Source organism: Gadus macrocephalus, chromosome 20, assembly GCF_031168955.1.
Source record: "Gadus macrocephalus chromosome 20, ASM3116895v1".
NCBI classification, from domain to species: Eukaryota; Metazoa; Chordata; class Actinopteri; order Gadiformes; family Gadidae; genus Gadus; species Gadus macrocephalus.
In genome coordinates, this window is record NC_082401.1 from 1,084,009 (window position 1) to 1,105,737 (window position 21,729).

The 21,729-nt window shown below is 42.7% G+C and overlaps 2 protein-coding genes and 1 long non-coding RNA gene across 6 annotated transcripts in view; 2 read left to right on the top strand and 1 right to left on the bottom strand.

The window, feature by feature from the left end:
* Positions 1-15,039, bottom strand: part of sona (SON DNA and RNA binding protein a) — a 34,629-nt gene extending 19,590 nt beyond the window's left edge. Inside the window, exons 1-2 of one of the 3 annotated variants that reach the window (XM_060040947.1) lie at positions 14,760-15,039; positions 10,792-10,873 (exon numbers count right to left, since the gene is read on the bottom strand). In XM_060040947.1, coding sequence (XP_059896930.1) covers positions 10,792-10,819 — 28 coding nt within the window. In that variant the 5' untranslated portion in view covers positions 10,820-10,873; positions 14,760-15,039. Of the gene's footprint in view, positions 1-10,791; positions 10,887-14,759 lie in introns of all 3 variants that reach the window. The other 2 variants (XM_060040946.1, XM_060040945.1) reach the window with 2 other exon arrangements.
* LOC132449225 (uncharacterized) lies at positions 8,628-9,217 on the top strand. The gene is made up of 2 exons (XR_009523541.1): positions 8,628-9,112; positions 9,160-9,217. It is a non-coding gene; the product is annotated as an uncharacterized LOC132449225 (long non-coding RNA).
* Positions 15,040-15,301: 262 nt separating the features above from the next.
* Positions 15,302-20,718, top strand: ercc1 (excision repair cross-complementation group 1). Of its 2 annotated transcripts, none has more exons than XM_060040961.1 (9): positions 15,302-15,848; positions 16,345-16,668; positions 16,806-16,909; positions 17,101-17,200; positions 17,316-17,389; positions 18,036-18,135; positions 18,966-19,041; positions 19,970-20,038; positions 20,130-20,718. In XM_060040961.1, the coding sequence occupies exons 1-9, from the start codon at positions 15,804-15,806 to the stop codon at positions 20,144-20,146; spliced, it is 909 nt and encodes a 302-aa protein (XP_059896944.1). In that variant the 5' UTR covers positions 15,302-15,803; the 3' UTR covers positions 20,147-20,718. The 2 variants fall into 2 exon arrangements, with proteins under 2 accessions (XP_059896944.1, XP_059896943.1); XM_060040960.1 differs by having other exon boundaries at positions 15,316-15,848; positions 18,966-19,037.
* The last annotated feature ends 1,011 nt before the right edge of the window (positions 20,719-21,729 follow it).

The window sequence follows — 21,729 nt, forward strand, 5'->3', positions numbered from 1 at the left end:
CGCCTAAGCGCTGCCCGGCAACGATCCCTTTCTCCTCCTTGTCGCGGTTCAGTCAACTTCACATTGATGAGGACGTTGAAGAACCAGGAACGTCGGAGAACTCAACGCGGTCGTTTGAGATTCATAATATCGGCTCACACAGCTTTTGGCCGTGATAATATTATATGATATAGATACCTATGTAGGTTAATATTTACAGAACACGGCTAAAGGCTGTGTGCGCCTCGCCATTGCGATACATCCACTGTAAACAGAGCGCATGGTACCGTGGCTGCAAGCTGCTCAGGGCCACACCCCCACCCTCCTCCTTGACCCGCCTCGCTCCTCCTCATTTGCATTATAGCTACAGACACCAAAACAGCGCATTTGGGGGAAGCTCAATGTGCGACTGGCTCGGAGTGGCTGTAACTCTGCACCACGGCTGAATTTTGGGAACGTCTTTGAATACTGCGTTAGTTGCCCACTAATACCTACAGGGGTTGACACTAAGGTTTCAAAAGCACTTGCCCAACGGGCAAGTACAGGTCAGGTTCAACTTGCCCGAATGTGATGTTCACTTGCCCAAATTATAATCAGAATCGTGAACAGGCCTCTTTTTGCCAGGCACGCGGCCTGGTTTTGGGGGAGGCTCAGAAAAATCATCCTTGCTCAGACTGAAGATGAATGTTAGCTAACACACATGTTGTGTTTAAAAAATAACAAACTTCTTTGTTTACTTATTTATTGACCGGTCACATAGTGCCATGAAGTGATTTCAGTCCACCGTTGCAACCTATTAAAGCTATCGCCAAGTTATATGTAGACCTGCATGATTTCATGCAAATGTACTTAACTAATACTTCATTTTTGGTTGTTAGGGCCAGGTTCCTAGCGAAAAGAGGCCCGTCAACGATTCTGATTGTAATTTGGGCAAGTGAACATGACCTGTACTTGCCCGATGGGCAAGTGCTTTTGAAACTTTAGTGTCAACCAGGAACGCAGCAATGTATCGGGCGAACATCAGTAACGGCCGATATTTGCGTTGTTGACATCCACCGATGGCAGTGGCTGATGTTTATCTGTTGTGTCATATCAATTGGCACTGGCTAAATGTTGTTTTGGTTATTTGCGGTCTGACTTGCAGTTTTGGAGCAGTTGCAATAGGTAGTAGGCTACTAATAATACCACCCATAACAGCCGCTGGCTGGACAAGCCTCTGGCATGATGACGTAAGCGGGCGAGTGCCTTGCGCACGTGTGGTTTGTTTACAAATAAAAGTTAAACAAAATTACGGTCGTGTGGGAGTATTTCACTGTCTCTGAGAAAGATCAGCGATATGCAGTTTGTTGTTTTGTTTGGATATACAAGTACTGAACTCTTCTCATTGAGTAGCCAGTTGTATGGTAGGGATGGGTAACGAATGTCGAATAGTCGGAGACACGTGGAAAATCGAAAAAATTAATGTGACTATCGTTATTTATTACACGGCTCTTCTCAATGCTGATGAACGCTCCGTTCACTTGCATGGGCCTTCACAACTTCCGGTGGTGAAGAATTTTTTGAGAATTCACCGTTGCTAAGCATATAATGAACGCTGTCAAGGCAAGTGGATTTTTTTCTTTTCTGTCGTATCGCTCCCTAAGTAGTCCGGTCAAACCCAGAGTCTTCGGATGCTATGCGACGTCACCGTCTTTAGGGGACTTTTTCTTAGCTGATCAACAATACAAATGCTGGTAACAAATAAATTGTAAAAAGACACCGTTATTTTTTTGGCCACAGTTTCCATATGCTAAAGACGTTTCGAGTTCACCATCATGCAGGCGATGTTCAATAAAATAAATAGCGATCTGTTTTCGGCGCATGTAGGCCTATCTGCCTAAGCCCACGTTGAAATAATTGTGATGTTGAATGTTGATTGCACAGTTGACTTCATACAAATCATAAAAGTCTCTCCCTGTATCATTGTGTATACGAGGTGCGTGTCTGCGTGGGGGGTTAGGGTTTGTTTCCCTGGCACAAAAGGGGGAATAAATAACAAAAAAACATCGGTATCGGCCATCGGCCAAACTGTTTTTTTAAAACATCGGTATCGGCCCAAAATTTCACAATCGGCGCATCCCTAGTGTCAACCCCTGTGTGTGGATGTGTGGAGCTCTGCCTGGGCGGTTTGTGTTGACTTGTGGAGATCCACGCACATGCTCCTAAATGCAACTTTTACAGTCATGAAAGGGAATTTCCATAATAACAGATGCAAGAAGAATTGACGCCCTGCCAAACCGTGAAAATCTAATCTTAGCTGGATCGGTTCCTAACAACTGTGCATTCAACACCTGTGTATTACATAGTTATAACATAATGTATATTATCGTTTTTGTATGGCGTCACAGACTATGCATCTAAATATGTTTTGGATGGCCGCGAGCTAGAGATAGCTGGCACTGATCAAGGTGTCACACAATCACTATGTGTAAAGCGCTTTGAGATGGGATATCTACATGCAATTAGGGATGGCGAAAATGTAAAAAATTCTTGACCGACCACCGAGCATCATTAACGATCAGATTAAAATGTGCAATTTGTAATAACAGCCATTTCGAGCCGCGCCAGCCGGATGCTATTTTGTAACTCTGCTTATCTCTCTCCCGTTCTGCCTCCGACTCATACACACACACTCTCTGAGTGAGAGGCAGTGGCTCTAACCGCGGCACGACTTGTGTTTGAATTGAAACGCGAGGCATGCTTTCTTATGAGGCCAATCGGAAGAGGGCAGCGTTACTGTGCGTTCACACCAAACGCAAATTTTTTCGCCCGTTCGCGTTGTCGCCGAAGTTTTGTCGCAAGTTGTCGAATTTGTCGCGCCACAACAAGATAACCACCATTGCATGTGGCAGAGGAAGAGACGTCGGAGGACCCGACGCAGTAGATGTCCCGATCTCATTTATTGCTCCCGATCCGACTCCGATATTTTCATGTTGCTCCCGATCCGATCCCGATATTTCCCGATACTGGTTTTCCGATACCGATTTGCGATATCACTTTTTGTGTTGACAAACATTTAATTTCCTGTGCATTAAGAAATAGACAGGCATCCAAGCTGTGCTCAATTGTTTTTAATCTCTCACGCTAACATAACATAACATAAGCATTACTTGTAAACATAACCTAAAGTAAAGTTTTGGTTACTTAACTTATTTGAGGCAACAAGTTTCCACCCTTTTTTCAAGTAAGCTTATTATTTTTTACAATGTGGGTGTGCAATAATAGTGTAATGGAGCTTCTTATTTCCTCCATCTTAATCTACTGCACTGACTTCTTCAATTCAGTGCAGGTTTTTTTTAATGAAAACCAACATCTGCACTAGGGCCCGACCGATTCATCGGCCTGCCGATTTAGTCGGCAAATTATAGCCTTTTTGAAAATAATCAATATCTACCAAAAAGACGCCGATTACAAACGATTATTATTTTATTTTTTTAGAAATGTTATTGCGCTTAGTATCCTGCAGATTGCGCTCCTACTCGCCTTGCTAACTAACAACTTTAGCTGGAGTAAAATAGAGGAGATTGAATTTTACCGTACAACATGAAAGCACGCTCGCTCAGGCAGCTGCGCGCTCACCTCACCAATGTACACAAGACGCGTTGTTTGAGCATGTTGTGCCTGTTTTTCTTTAGGTCCCAGGCCATGTTAATTTGTTATACTGTAGACTCTAACGGTGAGACCATACTGCTCAGCACGCACGTGTTAGTCACTGCTCACGAGCGCAGCACATTGGGAGTTAGTTATTTATTTTACATTACACTCATTTGACTGTAAATGTATTCTAAAACTCAAAGGTTCTGCATTCAATTCACATATTCGTCACAAGTGTTTAAAATATATTTTAGGTATCAAAAACTAAGTTTAATATGCTTTTTTTTGTTTTGAATCGGCCGATTAAATCGTAATCGTAATTTTTCTCTGAAAATAATCGGCATCGGCGCTCAAAAATCAATATCGGTCAGGCCCTAATCTGCACCATCTCGGCTGACAACCGGTTCCTTTTCTCATCAAGGACATTCAACACTGCACTAAACACTGCACAGTCTCTCACTGTCCACCGATTTACAAGGTGCACAAAGAAACTTCGTGGCTGTATCAGCCAGTGCGGGTCGCTGTGTAGCATGTGCCCGCCAGTAGTTTAGAGGATTCTCTGACCTCGGGATGGTTTGTCCAGCCAGCATTGAGAAGAGCCGTGTAATAATCCATAATGTAAGGTTTAGAACTTAAATATTTGAAAGTTGTAGAATAAATTAAGATAATTTATATTGGAGTTAATTTGCTAGAAATGTACTTACAATGTTTATTCAGTTAATCATTTACATATTTATGTCACACAATTATTACTTGCATATTTACATGTTTACATATTTAACACAGTCAGGATATTCTGTTGAATCTGCCTCGCTGATTCCTTCACGTTTTCCTCAGTCTAAATTCTAGCTTCTGATTGGTTAGTTCAGTCACGTGATGGATCCGAACAAGGAAGTGTTTGAAAATAGATTAACGGCGATATTCTTTATTCGCCCGATAAATGTTTCGCGTTAACGCCGATACCGGCCCACCACTTATATAGTGAGTGTAACGTAATTCACCTAAAGTATTTTGTTATGTGTTCTTTCCACTGTGTTGGGCATGTCGTTCACCGTCTTGGTGGTTCAGGGATCGCTGTCCCTTTAAGGATTACGAGCGTCTCATGACGTCAGAGCCCGATGCGGGATTTGTTTACTTGCAGCACGTTTTGATTTCCTGTTTTCTCTAACTCAATAAACGAGTCACACAACTGTGTGCTCAACGTGCGAAATTGTATCTCATTCAACACAATTTCCACACACCCACACACGGATAGATTAATATGTATCGGCCATGAAATTGAATGAGATCGACCGATCCCGATTTACCTTAAAAACCCAGTATCGGGCCCGATCCGATCCGGGACATCCCTAATTGTAATGACCACGGAAGAGGCAGTGAATGAAGTATTGAATAGACAGAGATTTATTAGATAGGCTTACCTAATAAACCGTATGAACACCCAAGACCGGAAACATAGCAACGCCGGTAAACAAACCCCGAGAAGCCCAATCCCTATGAGAGCTCCCCACGCTACGGCCATCCGGAGGCGCACAGAGCTTTTGGCAGTGATATTATATATACAAATATTATATAATATTTACCAATATATTATATATAGCGCTCCGGGAGTCACAAACGGCAACATTCACTTTCTCCTCCATGCTGCAGTTCACCCCGGACTGCACTGCACTGAGTTTGACGGTTGAACGCTGATTGGCTGTTACGTTACACATTTGACTCAGTTGCCACGCTGTTGAACGCTGATTGGCTGTCATCACGCGAAATTCGCGTCAAAGTTCAAATATTTGAACTCGAGCGAATTTTTCGCGCAACAAATTCTCGTGAGCGCGCCCGCCTGTGCACGGCAAAAGTGTGGTGCGACATGTAAAAACTTGTCGCCGGTTTTCTCTCACGAAAAATTCGCCCGATACGCATCTCTACTAGGGATGGGCATTCGATTAAGTTGTCTTAGTCGATCGTCGGGAGAATTAACGATCAATTAGTCGATTAATCGTTAATATTTTACATTAAAATTAAAAAATTAATTATATTCAAAATGAAATGAAAATACAAATGCAGCGTGTTTTCCTGATTGCGATCTTTATTATTAGATGAACAACTCAGTTAAACCAGATCCGTTCAATAGTTATGCGCTACTCTGCTCTAAGCAACAGAGCATGCAGCTCGAAGCCGGTGCTCATAAACATAACAAAAAATAAACACAACCCTAGTTTCTTCCCAAAATAATAATATCAAAAAAACAATCATGTTATAACTTAACCAGTCTACGGATTTTTGTTCAGAAAGATGTTCATGAAAGATGTTGACATGCTCTGGGGTCAGACGCGACCGCAGCCTGGTGACCGTCAGTCCAGCCGCCGAAAACACCCGCTCTGAGAGGACCGACGTTGCCGTGATGCACAAATACCTCTGTGCTAACTTGGCATGGCGGGGGACAAATTTCCACAATCCAGGGGCTCAGAAAGTTCTTTATTTCTGCTTCGATGCTAACCTCGCCTTGAGTGGTAGGCTTATAGTGCTCCCAAGAAGTCATTTTTTAAATCATAATGGTCCCACACCAGACTTCACCGGGGCCTCGTCCGCTTCATGATTACATCGCCGTGTTCCAATAGCCATACTTACTAGTCTAAATTTGAGTACGTAGGGGTTTCCAATTCAGATCGGGCGAAATTAAGTGTACTGAAAACTGTGAAATCGCGAAGTGTGTGGCGATGTACACTTTTCGTACTCAACGGCAGCTACCTTAGCTACGTAGCGGAAGAGGGCGGAGCCAGGCTGAGCCAAAGTCGGCGCATTAATAGTCATTTCGTAGTTTTTATAGCTTTTTATAGCTGCTAGACGTAAAGAGTTCACCGCTCAAAGCGGGATGTTATTGCGGGGGAGGAGCCGCAAATTTAAATATTGCCCCTGTGTGGTAAAATGATTAATTGCACACTGCATTAGTTTAATCGATGAAAAATGTACGTAATCGACGAAATTCTTAACGATCAATTAGTCGATCGTCGATTAATCATGCCCATCCCTAATCTCTACGTTCACTTTGTATGGGATCTTGTCGCCCCGTCGCGTTTGGTGTGAACGCACGGTTAGGAGCTAGGGATGGGCAAAATGATTATTTTCCGGGAACTAGTTCTTTCAGTTCAGTTCACTATAACGATTTGTTTGTTTGATTCGTTCGTTTTGATTTGTTTGTTACGTCAGATTACGTCATTTGACAGGGAATCTCACAGGTGTCTGCCCCCCCCAAATTCGACGGTACCACCTTGTCATTTGTTAACCGAGGTGCCATTGCAACACCATTGCTACCTCTCATTGGCTGAATCTTTGAGAACGTTGTAGACTCAATCAATATAAGTCGCGGGAAGACGAAGCTCTGTTCGTTTGTATATTTTATTTACGTGACCATATTTTTGTTTTACGTTAAAAGAAAAGAATCAAAGAACCAGTTCTTGTTTTGGGGAACCAGTTCTTGTCGTTCACGTTCGGGATTCGTTTGTTGTGAACGAATCGGTCGCGACCGACTCATCCCTATTAGGAACTCATTCGAAACATTGCCCCGGCTCATTTAAGAAAATGACAGTTCCGAAGAGACGCCGCTTGTTTAGTTTGGAGGAGACGGAAAAATTGAGTGTGAAGGATAATTTTTTTCACTTCACACAAAAAGGTCTTGGAATGAGATTGCTAACTGTAGTCTTTATAGCTAATAGTCTACTGTCCATAATAATTTAGAGATCATATTCTCCGCCGCTCACATGCGGGAATAAAAAGACTTGAGGAGAAATTAAACAGTGGGCTAGAGACGCAGTGTCATAATGTTAGCGTACACACCAGTGTTGTTTTCGTCAGGCAAGACGAAAACGAAAATGACGTCGTCAGACCCCTTTTTTCCATGACGAAAATGAGACTAAGACGAACGTCACCAAAGCCATATAAAGACTAAAATGTGACGAAAAATGTAGACATTTTCGTCAGACGAGAACTAGACGAGACTAAATTGTTAGTGAGTGGACGAACAAAGTTTCAAAACATGCTTTTTTCCCGCCAACTATAATATGCGGAAAAGAAATGGAGAAATGGAGCCAGCTGCTTGTCCTAACAGTCACGCCCCCATCACACACTAAAAGCCTCGCTCGCGCGCAGCTGCGAGTGTGCCGTGTGCGACGAGTGCGACAGTCCGACGAGTTTTCGTCGGACTAAAACTAGACTAAAACCTTTTGAGTTTTCGTCAGACTAAAACTAGACTAAAACTTTCAAAGATAGAAATGACTAAAATGGGACTAAAACTAAGAAGCATTTCGTCAAAAAGACTAAGACTAAAACTAAATCTAAAATGCCTGCCAAAAACAACACTGGTACACACACACACACAAAACGGGGACGTCTGGTCACCCTCCTCCACATCCACTTTCCCTGTCTAAACGGGGCGACAGGATCCCATACAAAGTGAACGTATAGACGCGTATCGGGCGAATTTTTCACGCAACACTTTCGCCGTGCACAGGCGAGCACGTTCACGAGGATTTGTGGCGCAACAAATTCGCTCGAGTTGAAATATTTGAACTTTGACGCGAATTTCGCGTGACGACAGCCAATCAGCGTTCAACAGCGTGGCCACTGAGTCACATGTGTAACGTAACAGCCAATCAGCGTTCAACCGTCAAACTCAGTGCAGTTCAGTCCGGGGTGAACTGCAGCATGGAGGATAAAGGGAATGTTACTGTTTGCGCCTCCCGGAGCTCTATATATAATATAATAGTATATAATATTTGTATATATAATATCACGGCCAAAAGCTCTGTGCGCCTCCGGGTGGCCGTAGCACGGGGAGCTCTTGTAGGGATTGGGCTTCTCGGCGTTGCTATGTTTCCGGTCTTGTGTGTTCCAACGGTTTATTAGGTAGGCCTATCTAATAAATCTCTGTCTATTCAATAGGGCCCGACCGATATTGATTTTTGAGTGCCGATGCCGACGCCTTTCAGAGAAAAATTACGATTACGATTTAATCTGCCGATTAATAACAAAACCAAAAAAAGCATATAAAACATAGTTTTTGATACCTTAAATATACTTTAAACACTTTTGACGAATATGTGAATTGAATGCAGAACCTTTGAGTGTTATAGAATACATTTACAGTAAAAAAATGAGTGTAATGTAAAATGTAAAATAAATAACTCCCAATGTGCTGCGCTCGTGAGCAGTGACTAACACGTGCGTGCTGAGCAGTATGGTCTCACCGTTAGAGTCTACAGTATAACAAATTTACATGGCCTGGGACCTAAAGAAAAACAGGCACAACATGCTCAAACAACGCGTCTTGTGTACATTGGTGAGGTGAGCGCGCAGCTGCCTGAGCGAGCGTGCTTTCATGTTGTACGGTAAAATTCAATCTCCTCTTTTTACTCCAGCTAAAGTTGTTAGTTAGCAAGGCGAGTAGGAGCGCAATCTGCAGGATACTAAGCGCAATAACATTTCTAAAAAATTTTTTTTCAAAGAAGTCGGTTGTAATCTGCGTCTTTTTGGCAGATGATTATTTTCAAAAAGGCTATAATCGGCCGATTAAATCGGCAGGCCGATGAATCGGTCGGGCCCTACTATTCAATATTTCATTCACTGCCTCTTCTGTGGTCATTACAATATTATGAATATACTGTCCCTCCCTCTTCCACAAAAGGTAAAGACATGCAATGGTGGTTATCTTGTTGTGACGCGACAAATTCGACAACTTGCACAGCGACAGATTATGATGTGTGGCGCGACAAAACTTCGGCGACAACGCGAACGGTAGGAATGCGCGATATAAACGATAAACGATAAAAAATGGCCTACGATAGAGATTTTAGTTATATTGCTCTATCGCGATAATGTATGTTTGACGCGATCTATCCATGACTCGCGAAATATAAAGAGCCACGAGCTGCAACCGTCTGCAACGTATCGTCCGCGACCCGCGAATTTTAAAAAGAGCCACGAGCTGCAACCAGCTGCATCGCATCATCCGCGACACGCGAAATTTAAAGAGCCACGAGCTGCAACCGGCTGCAACGCATCGTCCGCGACCCGCGGAATTTAAAGAGCCACGAGCTGCAACCGGCTGCAACGCATCGTCCGCGACCCGCGGAATTTAAAGAGCCATGAGCCCCAACCGGCTTCAACGCATCATCGTCATCTAAGTAAATATGGCTGAAAGCGAAACGGAGGAGCTGGTGATTGCTCTCATTTCATGTTCATTTCAAAATTATATGCGTTCATTTTCCACTTATTATTTTATGTTTTAATAGCAAGTATCTGTGCACACACTTGGAAGATTTTTCTTTATTTAAAATAGCCATGCCTAATACTGGACGTATTTCCCTAATTCACAGTATCCGTTTCTTTATTAACAAGACACCACCAATTTTTATTTCATTAAGAGAAGTATACGTCATTACACAGAAGATTTTTTTCTTTTTTAAAGTCTCTGCAGCTACAACATTATGTTGCATGATTAGTTTTGCACAATAAATGTTCTCAAAACGACATACATTTAGCAGTTTAGCTTTCCTTAGAGTCTATGTAACCTGTTCTGAAATGGTTCTATTATGATTTATATATCGTGATATATATCGTTATCGCAATAGGTTGCATGTATATCGCAATATGGATTTTAGGCCATATCGCCCATCCCTAGCGAACGGTCGAAAAATTTCACGTTTGGTGAGAACACAGCACACGCATTACACAGGAATATCTGGACCACGGCCAATCAGAGGGGGGTCCCGCCCTTCATTATCTCTGATTGGTTTACACCATGATATGGGCCTATATGTGTGTCTGTTGTTGAAGGTTGACCCACAGGGAGACTTTCAGAGTCGCAGAGGTTTTTTCTTTTTGAACAGCTGGTTGCACCGGTGCGACCTCTGATTTTTTTTAGTCGCACCATTGAGAAATTAGGTTGCATGTGCGACCAAATTGGTCGCACTTTAGAGCCCTGCACTACAGTCCACACTAACCGACAAGCGCCAAGATTGATCGGTTAACGTTGATACGCTCAACCAATCGGTCATCATCCCTACATGCAATGCACTTTTCTAATGTTTCATTAAGTGACACATTTCAGAGCCAGGTTGCACAGGCCCCCCCTCGATGATGGATTGTGGTGTGAGACGTAGAGTATCAGCTGCAGGGCTCACTCACCTGAGGGAATGTCCACTGCACATTCCATTATGCCAGATGCTTGGAGCCAATTGACTGGAGAGCTGCGCTCTGCTGGTTCCCTCTGAAACAACAACCTGAATTTCAATATTCATTATATGTTAACTAAGTCAGTGTAACCTTTATTATATACAGTCTATGTTAAGTCAGTGTAACCTGTATTACATACAGTCTATGTTAAGTCAGTTGAACCTGTATTACATACAGTCTATGTTAAGTCAGTTGAACCTGTATTACATACAGTCTGTCAAGTCAGTTTAACCTGTATTATACACAAGTATGTTAAGTCACTTTAACCTGTAGTATAAACAGTAGGGGTGTAACGATTCAAGCGATGCATTGATGAATCGATTGTCAGTCCTACCGATTCAACTAAATCGATCTGCTAAAATAAATAGATTGAATCGCTTTGGCTTCACCAATAATCAATATAAATGCTTTAAATCGTATGAATCGATTATGATTAATGTTTTAAGACTTAGTTTACACGTTTATTTTGTGAAGTGCAGCTCAGTAATCCGTAACTCTGACATCAGCTAGTCAGCTTGCAAGGAAGTCCCACGAGAGTTTTTTTTCTCCCTCACCCTCTACTGGTGCATTTCAAATATGGCAGAGAGCGGCAGCGAGATTGTTAATGCACCAGCAAACTTGAAATCCAAAGTGTGGAAGCATTTTGGCTTCGCAAAGAATAATGGTAAAATGTACGGGGGGTGTCACATTATTGCATGTTTATTTCACGGATATAGAATTTTGGTTCAAAGTTACTGAATCGAATCGTGGTTTACAGAATTGAATTGTTAAAAAAAAAAAATTTGTCCTTGAATCGAATCGCCAACTACTAAATCGTTAATCGAATCGTCTGAAGCCAAAGATTCACACCCCTAATAAACAGTCTATGTTAAGTCGCTTTAACCTGTAGTATGCACAGTCTATGTTAAGTCACTTTAACCTGTAGTATACACACAGTCTATGTTAAGTCACTTTAACCTGTAGTATACACAGTCTATGTTAAGTCACTTTAACCTGTAGTATACACACAGTCTATGTTAAGTCACTTTAACCTGTAGTATACACAGTCTTTGTAACTGAGTATAACCTGTATCATACCGTCCTATTTAGGGATGGAATTTAGGGATCCAAATTCTGTTATTTTTAAGGCCCACTATGCAACATTCTTAGCCAAAATTACATTAATTATGCAGATTTAGAGTTATTCTGATGGTTCTACAACAATTTCTTGGTCGTTTGGTGGGCGTTTCATTGCCCCTTGTCGCTTCTCCAAGGAAGAAGCGAAAATGCAACTTGCTCTGTTCGGACCGACACCATCCGGATGTGACGCAGCGGAAGCATCCAATCGCGCCTCGAAAATGTAGTCAGATTGTAGTTTAGAAAATGCTTGACGGCATCGACTGATAAGGGACCCAAGAGGCGACTGTCGGTGCTATCTTTATGTATTATGATGGCCAACACTCTTGCACTGATCGTTCTGTTCAACCAAAGATAAAACAATTATAATCTAGGATTAGAGCTGTCAAGCGATTAAAATATTTAATCGTGATTAATCGCATTAATGTCATAGTTAACTCACGATTAATCGCGATTAATCGCAAATTCTTTTTCCATGCTAAATATCCCTTGATTTTTTTGTCCCATAATTCTTCTCATTTTAATTCTCTTATCAAAATGGTGAAGTTTTTTTGACGCCGTTAAATTTGGTTTGCGTTAACGCCGTTAATAACGCGTTTAACTGACAGCTCTATCTAGGATATAAATTCTCCCGTCAATTATAAAAAAGGATGGATTTATGTTTATTGCAATACAAATACACCATTTTAAAAATGTATAACCTTGTCTACACTTTATGAACATCTACTTCGGACCTGGCTCCACGCATTAGCCGGCTTCTTTGAAAACAAATGCACATGGCTAGCGTAGAAGTGCATGGGAAAGGGTCGTCAACGAGTTGTTACGACAGTGTTGTAAAATATCTACTACGAAGCTGTAGGGGGCGCTATGTAGAGAAAAGTGTGTGCGCAAACCAAGAAAACAGCGAAGAAATGGCCGATCCTGCATAGTGGGCCTTTAAATGGTACCGACCAAATTATGTCGGTACTAGCGAGTACTATTCAAATGAAATCCATCGGAGTGGGTATGCTTCAATATACATGAGAGGGAAAGCACTTGTTCACATTACCAAAAAAGTGTTTTCTAATGTTTTTCAATAAAGGACCATTTGTTGAAGTAGGTGGGATATAGTTTTAGTTTTTTATTTATACAGTGGTATCGATTTGGTTGTCAAGAACCATTGAACTTCAGTTTTATTGGTATTTACTAATACATTTCTTGTATTGTCACATGGCTAGTCATTACCAACAATTACTGAGTGAACAAACTCATAGCAGTCCAAACCTTCAACTAGACAAGGGGGAATCTGTCTGACCATTGCATTTACAATCTGGGATAGATTTATGTTTGATCAAAGTGGGAACCGTTGTCGATAGCGTTCAACAAAAACATCTAAATAGTGTCACCAAGCAATACATGAATCACCATTTATACATCAAGATGTGCTGTTGAGATCTACTCATTTCAGACAGGTCTACACTTCATTAGTTTGCCTGCAGCGACAACAAGTCTGTCCTGCTGCTGTGTTTCATTTGATTCATGTAATAATAATAATAATAATACATATAACCTTGTTAACTTTTCTAATAGTTTTAATTTAAAAAAGGCCGTTGCCTCAATTATCCTTGTTACAAGAAATATTGTGTCTTCTTCCCAATTAAAAGGGTGTCATGTTAATAAGCATTTTCATTGACACAAGAGCAGTTTAAATGTTTGCATCGTCGAACATTGGATTTAAGCCTAAACCATGAAAAAAAACATGCACAACTAAACGAGTAGTTGTCAATGCTTACACATTGATCAATAGCACATTTTTGTGCTTCACTAAAAATGCACACGGTTTGGTCAGGTCGTTGGGCATCGAGGCCAGTTTGGAGACCAAATCTACACTCATTGGTTGGCCTTAGACCAAATATAAGGCATCCAGAAAATAATTTCAAATACACAACGAGATCAATGGAAAAACAGTTGGCACCTAAAGTTATATCACAGTTTTAAAAATACTACGTGGACCATTTATCTTACGATACTTAAAGAGTTGGAGAGGGTTTTCACTGGAACTTTAATTATTTGCAAAACAAAACATAACATGAGCCGAAGCCGGGAAATACCGGACATCATTAACACAAAACATCGGAAACAAAACAGCAAATCCAACCATTTCGCCAGGTCCTTAACGTTACTGAACTGAGTGCTTATCCGGTCTCCTCCGGTTACGGAGCACCTGAACGGATAGCCACACGGCGGCGGATAGCACATACTAGCTCTTGTTGTAATGGCACATCAATCTAACGCATTCTGCATTTCACAAACACTGTTAGGTTACGGAACAAATACAGTTATCCTGACCTACAAACACACCATCGACATGAGCACACAGAGGACAGATGTCGACGTGACGGCTAACTATGTAGCAGCTAACCATCTAACAGTTAACTGTCACAGCTAACCATGTAGCGGCTAACACGCTGGCTGAGGACCCGAGCTAGGCCTGTGAACTATAAAACACTTCACCGTCCCTTGACGTCCAGCCTACGTTACACCGCCAGCCACACAAGGTCGCGTTAATTACCCTTGATGATAGCTAAAAGATTCGCCATTGTTGAGGCGAGATTGCTGCCCATTCATTAGTTGTTTAAACGTAAGCCGCTCGTGAAGCGGTTTAACAAAGCGAGGCACGCGCGGAGACACGCCGCGGATAGGTGGCTAGCCCACCGACTAGGTGGCTGATCCGCAGGGCTCTTACCGTATTACGGCTGATCCCGCAGTCTAAACATACACCCGACACATGGTCGGACACGGAGAGATTCAAATTGTAAACTTACCCAGGTTACGCTGAGTTACTGCCGTCCGAGAGGAAGTGGGACTACCACTAATCCAGAAAACCGTTGTGTATGCTAATCGTTAACGTTAGCTCACCACCAGATCCGCCATGACAGTAGTGCGCCTCCCAGAATGCATCATGGCGCGGTTTGAATATAGCGTCAGCGTCTCCTTAGTAACTCCACAGAAACACAACCTCAACTCATTAGCTACTTGCTTATATTAGGATTATTAAAGCCAAAAAACACACGTAAACTCCGACCCTTGAACCAGAAGACTGCTATGCTGCTTTCATTAACGAGGTTATAAATAGGAAGGAAACGGCAGGTGGCTACTTCTGTGATGTTCACATCATATTCACACTTATTAAAGTTACACAATTAAAACGTATAGGTTGATATGGACGTGAACATTTGATAGATATACATGTAAGAGCCATGCGTATTCAAGGTCTAGTTTGCATAGTTGGAGTTACTTTTTTGTATTATTTATGATTATTATTAAGATTGCTTAATAGCACGGACCCATAAGGCTTCCGTATAGTCATGACGTCAGAAGTAGTGACGCGGGAAAACACAGCTAGAAGCCTGCGGAGCAACACAGTTTTCTTTCCGAGAAGTGCACTCATCATGTCCATTTCTATGTGGCTTATTGGACCAGTTGGCCTTCACGACAGATATGTCAACGTTAGAATTTAGAATTCGTACTCAAATGAATTACCCTAATAATTTATTTACCCCAAACAGTTCATATATTTCTGGAGGCCTACCAATTTATTACAGTTGGTTGAACTTACTTCTAGACAAAACAAACACAGAAATATATCATCAATTCATTATTAAAATAATCATTATTATCTGGATTTTCACAATCCACTTCGACTAGTTTGGGCTCTTTTTTGTCGACATCGACTTCTCGGCGACCGTCTCAAGAGTCTGGCTGTTTTTTTTTAACTGGTTTGTTCAAACTGATCTGACTCAAGTCGACCCTGTAGCGGACTGGTAAATGAATCTCACGTCTCATCCTGTAGCATTGATCTCAGTAGTATGGAGAGGCGAAGGTTTACTCTCCACCTGGAGGACTCTGCACCGGTCAGTACCGCTCCTCCAACCCGGTGGTGCCAATCTCTGCTCCCTATCTAATCGTGCCAGTGGTATAAAATACATGCATACATTGGCAGAACAAGGGTCTATCGAATCATGCAACCTTTTTTGTTTGGTAGCGTATTTGATCTGTCGACCAATTGCCTCTATCAAACGATGCTCCCACTACAGAATATAACACCCTCACTCACTCCATGTTCACTAAGAATATGGGAAGCATATATTGATACTGTATTAAAACGTCTTTATTGGAGATTTCAGGGGTAAATTATGTGTATTTCACACCACGGATCAATATTGTCGGCATGCGCAGAACCACTAGGTAGGTAGGACGATTTGATAGCACAGATTGGCAGAAACCCGGCTCACCTGCTCGCACGTAAACATTGGAACAACTCAAGAGAAATACTTCACTCTGTTTACATGATCCTACATTCCAGAATACAAGTGCTTTATCCCATGTATGTTATGTATTCCACTTTAGATCAAGCCTCCGCCTCAGAGCTCGACCCAGGGAACGGCGGACCCTGCAGATGGCCAGACCGACGTGTCAAATACAAACCAGGATGAAAGTACTGCGATGCTGAGCAGCCTTGAATTAGCACCCTCCACCTCTGTGGACCGTACAGCCCTGCAGCATGAAATCCATCAAAGCATTCTTTGTGTGGACAACAATGTACCAAGCGAGCACATGGACTTGACTGGGACTGATCAACCCCAGGGAGCTGACCAGAGGACAGAGCCAGTTTCAGTGATGGCTCCTAAACCAGTGGGATCTGGTGGTAGTATTATTGTCAGTCCCCGGCAGGTAAGCTATAGAACATGGACTTGCTCCCTCTTCCCTGTGATATTCACCCCGGACTTGCTAAGCTAACTTAACTCGTGTTTTTAATGGCTTTATTCTAAATGTTGTCCCAAATGTTTTTCTACCATGTCTCATCACAGAGGGGAAACCCCATTCTGAAGTTTGTCAGGAGTGTGCCTTGGGAGTTTGGAGAAATTACCCCCGATTATGTGCTGGGACAGACGACGTGTGCTCTTTTCCTGAGGTCTCACACTGTGTGTGTGTGTGTGTGTGTGTGTGTGTGTGTGTGTGTGTGTGTGTGTGTGTGTGTGTGTGTGTGTGTGTGTGTGTGTGTGTGTGTGTGTGTGTGTGTGTGTGTCCACACATTTTTCTAATCTCACAGTTTGCTTCTCTTGTCTTATTTACATGACTGGTTGGGATGACCTTTGGATTTAGTTTGCGGTACCATAGTCTCAACCCAGATTATATTCACGACCGCCTCAAACTGCTCGGACAGACCTTTACTCTACGAGTGTTGCTCGTTCAAGTCGATGTGGTAAGTAAAAAAATAAATTGCAATCAAGTCGTACGATTGTTGAAGTCATGTTTTTTTCGAGAAAAAAAACATGTGCAATATGGAGATCAGATCATTATTTTACTGTTTTATGCAGAAGGATCCTCATTCACTGAAGGAGCTGGCTCGCATGTGCATCCTGGCTGACTGCACCCTCATCCTGGCATGGAGGTAAGCAAAGTCTGCAAAATACTCTTTGTTGGGAAATTCTAGTTAAACTATGCATGAGCATGGGAGAAGTGTAGCATGCGTTTACTTTTAAATACACTGCCAGGGTTAGTGGATGGGTTCCCACTTCCCACTGGGGCCACCCATGCTAAGCCTGCAAGCACTCTGTATCAATGTGCATGCTACAACACGCCACCTAGCAACCCGCTGCCCCACGCCATCTGGTTTTCACTGGGCTCCTCCAGACAAAGGACGCTCGGGTGGTGAGTTGAAGTATAATGTTACATGGCCTGGTGCTCAATGTTGCCATGCAGGAGATCTCTTCCTGAGTGAGTGTGGATGGGAGAGACCAAGTTAATTTTAAATACACAATGGGGGAAGTGAACATCTTTGGTATCGGTACAACAAAGAAGTCAGTCGATTTGCCTTAGTATCAGACTTCGTGGCTGCAGTGGAATTGCAAAATCCAAACTATCTTATCACCTTTCAATTAGAGAGAGGAAGGGAGATATCTCTAGGTCCAAGGAGAATGTTTACAAATCCCTTTCAATTGACTAGTAATTATATAAACCGTGTTTATATAATTTGATATTATAGCTCCGATTGATTTAAATCCAGTGATCCTCTTCTTGCGCCTCTTGTGTGGCAGTCCAGAGGAGGCCGGGCGTTACTTGGAGACATACAAGTCCTACGAGAAGAAACCAGCGGACCTCCTGAAGGAGCATGTGGAGAAAGACTACCTGTCCAAGGTATAATAATAATAATAATAATAATAATAATAATTTATTGAATTTATATAGCGCTTTTCTAGACACTCAAAGACCCTTTACAGTGAAGGGGGGGACCTCACTCACCACCACCAGTGTGTAGCACCCACTAGGGTGATGCACATCAGCCAATCTGCGCCAGAACGCTCACCACACAACAGGGGGTGGAGTTGGAGAGTGACGGAATTGTTGAGGATGATTAGGGGGCCAGATTGAATGAGGCTGGTTGGGCAGTTTTAGCCAGGACACCGGGGAAACCCCTACTCATTGCGATAAGTGCTTTGGGATCTTTTAAGACCTCAGTGAGTCAGGACCTCGGTTTTTACGTCTCCTCCGAAGGACGACTAGACTAGTGTCAACAAAGATTGTTTGGTCCTTCAGTTTGTCTCTAATCGAGAGTACCGTTTTAGTTGACCTTCCTTATCTCATGAGATCCCATTCTGTGTCCCTGCTCTCCATCTGCCTGGCCTCCAGCCTATTAAGATAGAACTAATCAGCAATGAGCGCCAGTCTTTCAACAGCGCCTGAGAACAGAGAAGAAATCAAAACAGTTTTATCCAAAATGCACTGAACTAAAACAACCTCCCCCTAGTGCTGATGGCACCTTTCACACTTAGGAGAGGCTTTGAAGTGACTCGAGGACACATTGATCTGCAGAGCCAATCAGAATCTGAGGATGGTCTTGCGAGGCTCGTACCGCAAAGATAATTTCCCATTATTTCATACTGTAAAATCCTTGACCTTTGATTGCTTATCCGACCCAAAGTACGAGTCCTGCGGTTGTTCCTACCTTTTCTACTATGTCTCTGTAGGTGACTGACTGCCTGACCACGGTGAGGTCCATCAACAAGACGGACTCCATCACTCTACTGTCGGCCTTCTCTGTCGGTATTATTGAACTAGCTGGAACAAGTCATGCTTTGTATTAGGGGTGTGACCGGGTACACGTGTACACGGGTAACCGGTTAGTAAATCATAACCGTTTAGGAAAAATCTGTAAACGAAAACCGAAAAAAATAAATAATAATAATAATTTTATCAAAAATAACACATATTTATTTAGCGATTAATAAAGCTACAAATGTTCCACTTGCACAATATTAAGGAGCTAATAAATGCATGCGATAAATGTTAGGTAACTGAACACCGGGCATAGGCTACGTCATGTAACGTGGCCACTGAGTCACATGTGTAACGTAACAGCCAATCAGCGTTCAACCGTCAAACTCAGTACAGTGCAGTCCGGGGTGAACTGCAGCTTGGAGGAGAAAGTGAATGTGGCCGTTTGCGACTCCCGGAGCTCTATATATAATATAATAGTAGGCTATATAATATAATATTTGTATATATAATATCACGGCCAAAAGCTCTGTGCGCCTCCGGATGGCCGTAGCGCGGGGAGCTCTCACAGGGATTGGGCTTCTCGGGGTTTGTTTACCGGCGTTGCTATGTTTCCGGTCTTGTGTGTTCCAACTGTGCCAAATGTGTACAAAGTTACACATGTAGTATGAAACCGGGCTCGGGCTCATAATTACAGTTAATGTGTCGGGCCGGGCTCAGACAGAACGTGCACGGGCTCGGGCCGCCGGGTCGGGCTTGATTTTCTGGGCCCGATCTAAACTCTACCCTCCATTGGTCGTATTGCGCGACTGCGGCCCACTTAAAAAATAAAAAACGGTTAACCGTGTACACGGGAAAAAAAAGGGGTCGTGTAACCGTTTACAATTATTTGTAACCGTTCACACCCCTACTTTGTATCAATGTGGAACTGCTGTTCCTATGTTGTCTTAAACCAATGTTTCTGTCCCCTGCCCAGTCTGTAAAAGGGATCATCAATGCATCGAAAGAAGACTTGGTGCTCTGTCCAGGACTGGGACCACAGAAAGTGAGTGGAGAAAGTATATCAATGCGTCATTCCCATGAGTCAATATAGGAGCAGGATAGATGTGAGCTCCCTGGATGTTGTGTGTCTGCAGGCAAAGCGTCTCCATGATGTTCTCCACCAGCCGTTCCTGAAGTCCAAGAGGAAGGAGGGCTGAACCCAAGGGTCGTGCCCCATGAAGACGAAGACGACACACCTCACCCAAACACTCACAAACAGGCATCTTAAGGTCCCAATGTGGAAGAGGGAGCCCCTCCCAGTTAGTAGGCGGCAGACTTTCACAATTCAAAACATGAAATGCGTATTGTGTCCACTAACCGGCTGTTCACAAAGAAGGAGGGAGTAAGCGTAGCAGGGAGCGGGAGCACCATATGCGGGGCCACAGTAAGGGTCTTTAGATAAAGAGAGAGGGACGGGCTGGATAGCCTTTCTCATTTGCAGAATATATCATTGGCGGGGTGTACTATGATTTATAACATTGTTGAAATCTAGCGATTTAGGATTGACTACAGATATGTCCACATCATGTCAAGCTAGTTGAAATATTCTGTATTACAACATTAAGGATGGGAATTTGTGAACCAGAACTGTTTGTGCTGATCTGTTTTAATGGAGGGTTAGAAGAAGGGTTAGGGTTAGGATATCTGCATTGTTATTGTATGCAATAAAGGTTGTCAACTGTACTGATAGAAATTGTGTGATTAGAACATATCTTTGCATTCGTGGGCAAAGACAATTTATTGGTCGGTGTTGTTTTGCTGTTACAATATAATACTTTTTTTTTTATAAAATACCAGCATTGCTCTGAAATTAGCTAATCAAGCAAGCCATGTCAGCCCCATTTGAATTAATGTTTACGTCTGTTCAAATAATTGTATGATATTAAAGGATAACAAGTTAAAAACTGATTGCTTATTAGTTCTGCTCAAGGGTGGCTAGTGTGTCGACATTGGGGTTTTGAACCCGGAACGAACGAGACAAACAGCCTTACATCGACAACGCTGCCGGGATGGGATGGGATGAATAAATTACATCATGTCTTACTCATCCTCCTCATCTTCAAAGCCGCTTATCCGGGCCGGGTCGCGGGGGCAGTAGCTCCAGCAGGGGGTCCAATACTTCACTTTCCCGGGCCACATAAACCAGCTCGAGTGGGGGAATCCCCGAGGTCTCCTCCCCACTGGTCGTGCCTGGAACACCTCCCTAAGGAGGCACCCAGTGGGCATTCTTACCAGATGAACCAGCTCAACTGACTCCTTTCTAAGCAGAGGAGCAGCGGCTCTACTCCCAAGTTCCCCCGGATGGCTGAGCTTCTCACCCTATGGAGACGCCAGCCAACCTTCTGAGGAATCCCATTTTGGCCCATATCTTACAGATTCTATTTAATTACACAGTCCTACATGTTGGATCAGCAAACAATCATTATATAGGATTCAGAAGTGTTAATTCATCACACAAATTTAAGACTGGTAGATTTAGGATTCAATTAAATAGAATAGACTAGTTTCTAACTCCTTTGACGTTCAAGACAGTTTTATGGTCATGGATGAAGAAACAAAGGCTTGGAAAGGCCGAGGCCTGCATGTGTTTTTTCTTGTATTCATTGTTTTACATTTTTATTGCAATCACAGCGATATGTATTGAAAATAAGCACATGCAACAATTCATTCATGGTACAAAATACCATTTTAATT

Excerpts from the sequence above, each read along its gene's own strand:
- ercc1 (XM_060040960.1), top strand. The coding sequence starts at position 15,804 with ATGGAGAGGCGAAGGTTTACTCTCCACCTGGAGGACTCTGCACCG. Across the intron at positions 17,201-17,315 it reads TGCTCGTTCAAGTCGATGTG|AAGGATCCTCATTCACTGAA; the intron begins GTAAGTAAAAAA and ends TGTTTTATGCAG. Across the intron at positions 18,136-18,965 it reads AGAAAGACTACCTGTCCAAG|GTGACTGACTGCCTGACCAC; the intron begins GTATAATAATAA and ends ATGTCTCTGTAG.